Consider the following 9,341-nt stretch of genomic DNA (forward strand, 5'->3'; position numbering starts at 1 on the left):
ATTTTATCCCCTTCCCCTGAAGGTCCAAGGCATGTCCTTCATTGCAGCTGTGCTCATTCTCAATCTGGAGGAAGCAGACGCCTTCATTGCATTTGCGAATCTCCTAAATAAGCCATGCCAGTTGGCCTTTTTCCGGGTGGATCACAGCATGGTATGAACATTTAGGGTAGACCGTTTGGCTTAGATGTGTCTGTGTTCTGAATGTCTGCTTAGAGTAAAAAACACGGAAGACTGAGATAGTCTAATCAAATAGATGAAGTTTTCATTGAGTGATAATTTTAGGAAAACTTGAAGTGACTCAAAAGAGTCCCTAATAAAGTTTGCTATTAAAGTTAAGGAGTTCTCTTTCTGTAGTAGATCATTTTGTAATTTTATTGATTTTTTTTCCTATTTATAGATGTTGAAGTATTTTGCAACATTTGAGGTATTCTTTGAGGAAAACCTGTCCAAACTATTTCTTCATTTCAAGTCATACAGTCTTACGCCAGATATATACTTGATAGATTGGTAAGTCACTAATAGACATAAATAACAGTAAAGAGGAAATAAAAATATAACTTTCTCTGTTTTTTACGAACTATAGTAAATCTGATAGATGAGATTATACATTTAAAAAAATCTTTCTCTCACAAATAGAAAAAGTCCCACATTTTGTAGGGATGTATTTAAAAACAGACTGGAGCCAGGCATGGTGATACATGCCTTTAATCCCAGCACTCTGGAGGCAGACACAGGAGGATCTCTGAGTTCAAGGCCAGCCTGGTCTACAAAGTGAGTTCCAGGGCTACAAGGAGAAATCTTCTCTTGAAAACCCAAACAAGTATAGACTGGCTTGAAATCAGTTTCTGTTTTTTATAAAAGGGAATAGGAGAGAACCTGTAGAAATTGCTCAGTGGTTAAGAGTGCATGCTCTGGCTAGGTGTGGTGATGCAGTCCTTTAAGAAAAAATAGTGCATGCTACTCTTGCAGAGAACCTGAGTTCATTTCCCAGTACCTAGCTTGAGCAGCTCCACAGCCTGTAACTACAGCACCAGAGCATGCAGCACCTTCTTCTGCTCTTCTTGGGCAAGGTAGTCTTGAAACACACACACACATACACACACACACACACACACACACACACATACACACACACACACATTTGAATTATGCATATATGCATAATTATACAATATATATACACATATATAAATACACAGATATATAAAATAAAAATTATGTATTCATATATATATATATATATGTATGTGCGTGTGTGTCTTTTTTTAAATAAAGGAGAGAAAAAGAGGTGACTGGAAGATGGGAAAGCACTTGCCACACAAACCTGACAACTTGAGTTTGATCCCTATAACCTATATGGAAAGCCAGATGCAGTGGCACATATCTTAGCATTCCAGTGGTGATATGGGAGGCAAAGACAAGAGAATCACTAGGAAGCCAGCTTAGAGTAGTCACCACAGCATCAGAAGCAAGAGAGACCCTGCCTCAACAAGGTGCAAGCCAAGAGCCAACTCCCAATGTTGTCCTCTGACATCCACAGGCACCATGGCAAACGTGTGTGCATGCACACAGTAATAAATAAATAAATTAATTAATGCTCTTTTTAAAAAAGAAAGTATAGTAATACCTTGAAATGTAGTGAATCGTAATGATGGATTATTTAATGCCTAGCATATACTAATATCTCAGGAAAAGCTAATGGCAATTTCTTTATTCTTAACACAGAAAAAGCTATATTATATTAATAAGATGTTTTTCAAAGCTTTATCCGAAGTTCTGAAAGAGGAATGATTCCTTATTTAGATGCTAATATTTATTTTCTTATATCCAGGATATTCTGTTCTAATTTTGAGGGTTTCTGTGGTAAGCAACAGGCAGTTTTTAGTATCATTGGTGAATTTGGTAAGAAGTGGAGAATTTGGGGCTGGAGAGATGGCTTAGTAGTTAAGAACACTGGCTGCTCTCCCAGAAGACCCAGGTTCAGTTTCCAGCAACCTCAGGGTGGCTCACAAGTGTCTGTAACTCCACTCCAAGGGAATTGGGTGCCCTCCTCTGGCCTCCTCAGGCACTGCATGAACAGACATACATACAGGCAGACTCATTAAATTAAAAAAAATATATATTTTTTTTAAAGTGGAGATTGTCAAGTTGTCAACAGTAAAGAGTGGTTATGGAACTTTATTTAACTTTGAGACAGGGCTTCTAGTCCAGGCTGGCTTCAGAGTTCCTATGTAGCTGAGGGTGACCTTCCTACTCTACCTCCCAAGTGTTAGAATTTCAGGTATGTGCTACCATATTTAGTTTATCCTGGGAATGATAACCAGCGTATCTTGCATGCTAGGCAGGTGCTTTACCACTGAACCCAAGCTAGCTATAAGCTTTGATGTGGAAAAATGAATAAGCAAATAATGACTTATTTATCAAATAGTGTCTTCCTAGTCATTTGGGCCTTCTTCCTCTTCCTTTGTGTATTCTGGCTTCTTTCCTCTCTCTCTGCCCTCTCCTCCCTTTTTATTCCTCTCTCTCCCCCACCTTCATCATTGTTGGTTTGGTTGGTATGTGTAGTGCTGAGGATTAAACACATCGTCTTGCACATGCTAGCAAGCTTCTCTAGGATTGAGCTACACTCCAGGTCTTGAGCATTCTTTATATATCTGACACTGTTTTAAACACTTGATTAAGCTGGATATAGTAGTGCATGCCTGAAATCCCAGCACTGAGAGAGGCAGAGGTAAGAAGAGCATGAGTTATAAGCAGGAACCTGGCTGCATAGTGAGAATTTGTCTGCCCCCAACCAACAATAACAAGATGAGAAAGTGACTGTACTACTTTAATTTTCAAAACAGCCCTAAAATAGGTAATATTAGTATCTTTAGCTTGCTATAATGAGGAATCTGAGGTATAGCAAAACTAAATATTTTGCTCAGTGTTACATAACAAAGTAGGAAATTAGAGATTCAAACTCAAACATTTTGGTTTCAGAGCTCCATGGCTCTGACTATTAAGCTATTTTACCCTCTCTGGCTTATTCCAGACTTCGTCTCCGTGTAAGGTTGTAAATTTACTTAATGTCATGACTTATTGCTTAATTTACCACTGTTCAAGTTTTGAAAAAAGACATTATAATGTATTGTCCTTTTATCCCTGTGCACTTGTTTTTCTATAGTGACACTTGATGGAGTGAATAAGTCAATAAATTAAGCAGTGCAGTAACTATTTCCTATTTCACTTTAGGATCTTCACGTTGTACAGCAAATCACTGCCACTTGATCTGGCTTGCCGTGTCTGGGATGTGTTTTGCAGAGATGGAGAGGAATTTTTATTTAGGACTGGATTAGGGATCCTCCGGCTATATGAAGATATACTCCTACAGATGGACTTTATTCATATAGCACAGTTTCTTACCAAATTGCCAGAAGATATCACGTCAGAAAAGCTCTTCAGCTGTATTGCAGCCATTCAGATGCAGAATAGCACCAAAAAATGGACTCAGGTAGAGTGACTTTTTTTTTTTTTTAACTTTTAATAGTTAAAATTACCTGTTGACTTTTTGTAAAGCAGTTTTCTGTATCACAAATGTTAGTGCTTAAACTAAAAAATAATTTTTGGCTTTGAGATGGAAGGATTTAAAATGGATTTCTCTTTTCTAAACTTACAGCTTTATTTTATATAAATCCTGAGGTATTTTAGTGAATTGCCACCTACAATAGTCACTTATTTACCAAAGCAGTCATAGGGTTACTTTGATATTTCAAACAGACACAAATTGTATTAAACCCTTGCTATGAGACTTTCGAGATGGTTCATGGGTAAAGGTTCCTGTTGCCAACTATGACTACCTGAGCTTAATTCCTGGCTTCCACATGATGGAAGACTCCACACATGCACTGTGGCACATGCATGCTGATGCACCCACACATACTCTGGGCCCTACATGTGGAAGAATCCACACATGCACTGTGGCACATGCATGCTGATGCATTCACACATACCCAAAATAAGTAAGTTAATAAACAAACAAATAAATAAATGTAAAGAAAAAAACACCAAAAAGCCCCATCTGCTGTGTACTAAAAGCTTGCAACAGAAAGAACCTTATGTATGGTCCTAGCTTTTTGTTGTTTTGAGTCAGGGTCTCCTTTAACCCAGGCTAGACTTGATCTTCCAGTACAGCTGAAGATGTCCTTTGTCTCAGTGCTCTGTTGCTGTGAAGAGACACCGTGACCTTGGCAACTCTCATAAAAGGAAGCATTTAATTGGGGCTCTACAGTTCCAGTTTAGTCATTGTCCTCATGATGAGGAGCACGGCAGCACACAGGCAGACATGGTAGCTGAGAGTTCTACATCTGGATCCCCAGGCAGCGGGAAGAGACGGTGACACACTGGCCAGGCTTGAGCTCTGAAACCCCAAAGCCCACCCCAGTGACACACCTCCTCCAACAAGGCCATTCCTCCTAATCCCTCCCAAGTATTCTCATTCCGGGACAACCAAGCATTCAAATATATGAGCCTGTGGGAACCATTCTTATTCAAGCCACCACAGCCTTGAACCCGTGACCCTCCTGTCCTGGGAATACAGTATGTGCAACCACATCCAGAGGTTCTTGCTTTTCAAATGCGTAGTCTTGTTAGAAGAATCACATATACTGGTAAAGTTAAATGACATATAAAGTAAACATTGTCATTTAGTCCGTGGATGACACAAACTCCCTTTAAAGTTCTTAGTTTAATTGCCCTTGAAATGAAATACAGTATAGCTCCAGTAATGTTAGAGTAATTTGCAGTTGATGAAAACTGGACTCTAATTATCTTCAGTAAAACTGGGCTTTTAACAAAGGAGAGCGGGGAGATAGCTCAACAAGTGAAGGTTCCTGCTGTCCGGCCTAGCAGCAGGAGTTCAGTCCCCAGGACCCATGTGCAGAAGACAGTCAACTCACGCGAGCTGTGCTGACCAAGGCGTGCACACATACTCCTATACACAACCAACGAAGCAATAAAATGTAAAAACAGAAACAAGAAAAACCAAAGCACACAAAAACTCCTAGGAAATCTGAAGCCTGAGATGGTGGTATTTACTTGTCATGTCAGCACTTGAGGAGGTGGCCGCAAGAGGCCCAGCAGTTCAGTCATCCTCTGCTATATAGCAAAGTCCGAGCCAGGCTGGGCTATGGGAGACCCTGTCCACAGACATCTTAAACGGGTGGTGTGAGGGCCTGAGAATGTCAGTATTTCAGAAAAGCTTTCTGTGTTCCTAGCCCAGGCTTATCAAAATCTCTGTTTCATGCAATTTGCAGGTCTTTGCATCTGTCACGAAGGACATTAAAGAAGGGGATAAGAACAGCAGTCCTGCTCTGAAGAGCTAACATTGGAGTGAAGGACAAATTAAAATGCAAAAGCTAGTTTTGGGGGAGACTTTCTTGTTTCCTATGCTGATAGCATGGAAGGAAGTGTTGGAGAGAAGGATCAAGATCTGGAAAACTGCTGAGTTGAAGTTCCATGGCTGAAGTAAATGAAATACGTAATTTATTGACAGTATTAACAACAAAGTACCTAGGAGAGCCATTTTCAGAGGAAAAAGTTTAGATGGCTATTACATACTCCATAATCTGGAGTGAATATTTTAAATGCAATAATTTTTTTAAAATAGCTTCAACAGAAACTTCAATTTCTTTTTTTTATATCTTTTCTTTCTTAACAGTTACTACAAACGCACTTTGGGGGTCAGAATAGGGTTGTTAAATCCTGCTTTAACCTCCAAAAAAGATATGGATATGTGTATTATCTCCAGTTCTGAACTTTTGAAGCTATTGTAGACCAGTAGTAAGCAACTTACATTGTAGGTTATTTAAGTTGCTGAAGCTCTTGCTTCCTGTAGGCTAGGGCAGTTCTGACCTCTAGAACTGGAAATGCTGGTGGGACATTGTTTCTTGTTTTGTTTATGGTGTTTCCCACAGTGTTGTGCCCCTTTGTTCTTGAAGAGAAGTTCTTTCTCTAAGGAATTTCTATCACAGAAGAACTTTAGCCTTTTTGTTTCTTGTCCGACAAATTGTTATGTAGTAACTTAACATTAAAAACTAACTGGTAGAATGAAAGGTCTTTTTGCACTTGAGTGGTCTGAAGACTTGGCTGAGAGTAAGGATAAAAAAGCAGTGAATTCTAAGAGTTCTAGAGAACACACTACTTACAAGACTTGAATTTTTTAGTTAAAATCCATCTTCTATCTATAGAAACCAATTTTATTAATTTCAGTTTGAAATTTGAAATCTTATATAGCTAAGTCTAAGACTTGTGAAACTATGCATTTTTTTTTTCTAATTGATGGGAATAATAGTAAAAGTAATTTTACCTTTTTTCTTAGTCTTTTTGATGGCATCTCAGATAAATTATTAATCATTGGTAAACTGGCATTAAATTTATTATACTTAATTTTTGAACCTAATCTAAATCATTTGAGTATTATGGATAATATCTAATGTCTATACAAAATACCGTTTAGTTATTGATTAGATTTATCCTGTTTTGATGTTGCAGTTTGGTTTGATACAACATAGAAGCACACATTTCTGTTAGTGGTGGATATATATATATCTTTAGACTAACTAGCCAGAGATTCTTCCTTATGGTATAGTAAACTGCCTTAGGAGTATGGGACCAGAGGGTGTCCACATATTTTTACCCTATGGGTTGATCATTCTAGCATTGGGAACTCTGAAGAATTAATTCCTATCATAAGGGCTGGCTCAGTGAAACTGGTAGTATAATAAAAATATTGAGGGATTTTCTAGAGTCTTAATAGGTTTTGTTTTAGGATGAGCCTTTAACTCTGAGGACTGTCCCTTGATATTGGTGTTCCTCATAAAGGACACCTAACCTCTGGCAGTAATCTCTGAATTTATACTACTTGGCCTGGATTTAATTTTACTTTCAGGTATTAGTTTCCTGAGGTGGTCCTGCGTTCTGTATTTCTTTTTGTCATTTTTTTTATTGTACAGTTTCTTTACTTTCCAAGTATAAATGTGTATATAAAATGTAAATACGAGAAATTCACTAAAAACCACTAGTAACAATTACTATGAAAATAAAACTTGTAAGCAAATTATGCGGAAATGAGTCTTCATTATTTTGGTGCTATCAGGTTTAGTCAACATCTAGGGAAAAAAGGAATAACTTTTTTTGGCAGGGGATAGTTTTCTTCTCTGAGGGATTTCTGAGGTTGTCAGTACTTCGAGTCTTTCAGAGAAGCTGACATACTGTCCTCCATATTCTTTCCCTTTGAGCACATAAACAGGCAGTTTGTATGTAGTTACTCACATGACCCCACACAGCAGGCATTGTTAGTTTATTTATTTATTTGAGACAAAGTCTCTATGTATTCCTAGCTGGTCTGGCCTAGAACTCACTATGCATACCACTCAGGGCAACTCAAAAGATATTAAAGGTGTGCTACATCTAGCTGGCCAGAGAGGTGACTCAGTGGTTAAGAGCAAGAGGATCTGTGTTTGATTCTCAGCACCTACATGGTGGCTCATAAGAGTCCATAACTGCAACCTGTTGGATTCTAGAGGATCTAGTACTCTTCTGACCTCCATGGGCCCTGCATGCATGTGATATACCTACATACAGGCAGGCAAAACACCCATACACTTAAGTTTTTAAAGTGTATTTTGGGGACTGACAATACAGTTTACTTGATTGAGAGTGCTTACCTAGCACGCACAAATTCCTGGGTTTGGTCCCTGGCACAACACAAACCACGTATGCTAGTGCACATCGCCAACCCCAACATTTCAGAGATGGGAGTAGGAGGATCAGAAATTTAAGGTCAAAGCCAGTCTGCAATACATTGAGACCCTGTCTCTTACAGGTTCTGTAACCTCTACACACACACACACACACACACACACACACACACACACACACACAGGAACACAAACACATACCTACAAAATAAATAAGGGAAAAAAAAATTACTAGAAACAATAGCAAAAACCAAACATTGGGAAAACAGGCAGCCTCTTTCAATAAATGGTGCTGGGAAAACTGGATAGCCATATGTAGAAGAAGGAAATTAGATCCCTATATCTCATCTTTCGTAAAAATGAGGCTGGAGAGATGGCTGAGCAGTTGAGAGTGTTTCTGTTCTTGCAGAGAACCAGGTTTGGTTTTCAGCACCCACATGGCAGCTCACAGCTGTCTGTACTAGTTCTAGGAGTTCCTGCACAGACATGGTACACTTAGCAACATACACATATATAATTAAATAAATATTTTAAAAATAATTTCAAAATGGAACAAAGGCTTTAATTTTAAACCTAAAATGTTGAACTTGCTAAGGGGAAAATACTTGAAGCTATAGGCAAGGTCTGTAAGAAGGTTTCCAGTAGCACAGGAAACAATGCCAACAGTCAGTAAGGAAACCACTGACAGAGGAAAGAGGCAGCTTACAGAAATGGGAGAAATCTTAACCAACTATGTAATTCAGCAGGGGATTATACTACTCAGCAGAGAAAAACAATGACATCATGAGTTTTGCAGGCAAATGGATGGATCTAGAAAAAATCATCCTGAGTGAGGTAACCCAGACTCAGAAAGAAATATGGTATGTACTCACTCATAGGAGGATATTGGAGGTGGAACAAGGATGACTGGACTGTTACTCACATCACCAGGGAGGCTACCTGGAAAACAGGACCCCAAGAAAGACATGAGGATCACCCAATGACGGAGAAATGGCTGAGATCTACATGAACAACCTGGACATGAGTGGGAGCAATGAAGGGAGAGGGTCGAGGGAAAGAGAGCCTGTGGGAGCGGGAGATCCCAGCTGGATCAAGAACAGAGAGGGAGAACAAGGAATAGGAGACCATGGTAAATGAAGACCACATGAGAAAAGGAAGAAACAGAGTGCTAGAGAGGCCCACAGAAATCCACAAAGATACCCCCACAATAGACTGCTGGCAATGGTCGAGAGACAGCCGGAACTGACCTACTCTGGAGATGGGATGGCCAAACACCCTAATAGTCGTGCCAGAAACCCCATCCAAGGACTGAGGAATCTGGATGCAGAGATCCACGGCTAGGCCCCAGGTAGAGCTCCGGGAGTCTATTTAGCGAGAAAGAGGAGGGTTTATATGAGCAAAAATTGTTGAAACCAAGGTTGGATAAAGCACAGGGACAAATAGCCAAATGAATGGAAACACATGAACTATGAACCAAAGGCTGAGGGGCCCCCAACTGGATCGGGCCCTCTGAATAGGTGAGACAGTCGATTGGCTTGATCTGTTTGGGAGGCATCTAGGCAGTGGTACTGGGTCCTGTGCTCATTGCATAAGTTGGCTGTT

The 9,341-nt window shown here is 39.5% G+C and overlaps 1 protein-coding gene across 4 annotated transcripts in view; it reads left to right on the forward strand.

Annotated features, from left to right (window-relative positions):
* Tbc1d12 (TBC1 domain family member 12) overlaps window positions 1–7,099 on the forward strand; it is an 84,431-nt gene extending 77,332 nt beyond the window's left edge. For all 4 annotated transcript variants that reach the window (XM_028882913.2, XM_028882914.2, XM_028882915.2 and 1 more), the window contains 4 exons: window positions 23–151; window positions 398–507; window positions 3,235–3,493; window positions 5,295–7,099. In XM_028882913.2, coding sequence (XP_028738746.1) covers window positions 23–151; window positions 398–507; window positions 3,235–3,493; window positions 5,295–5,363 — 567 coding nt within the window. In that variant the 3' untranslated portion in view covers window positions 5,364–7,099. The remainder of the gene's footprint in view (window positions 1–22; window positions 152–397; window positions 508–3,234; window positions 3,494–5,294) is intronic.
* Window positions 7,100–9,341: the final 2,242 nt, after the last annotated feature.

The sequence above is a fragment of the Peromyscus leucopus genome, chromosome 1, assembly GCF_004664715.2.
Source record: "Peromyscus leucopus breed LL Stock chromosome 1, UCI_PerLeu_2.1, whole genome shotgun sequence".
NCBI classification, from domain to species: Eukaryota; Metazoa; Chordata; class Mammalia; order Rodentia; family Cricetidae; genus Peromyscus; species Peromyscus leucopus.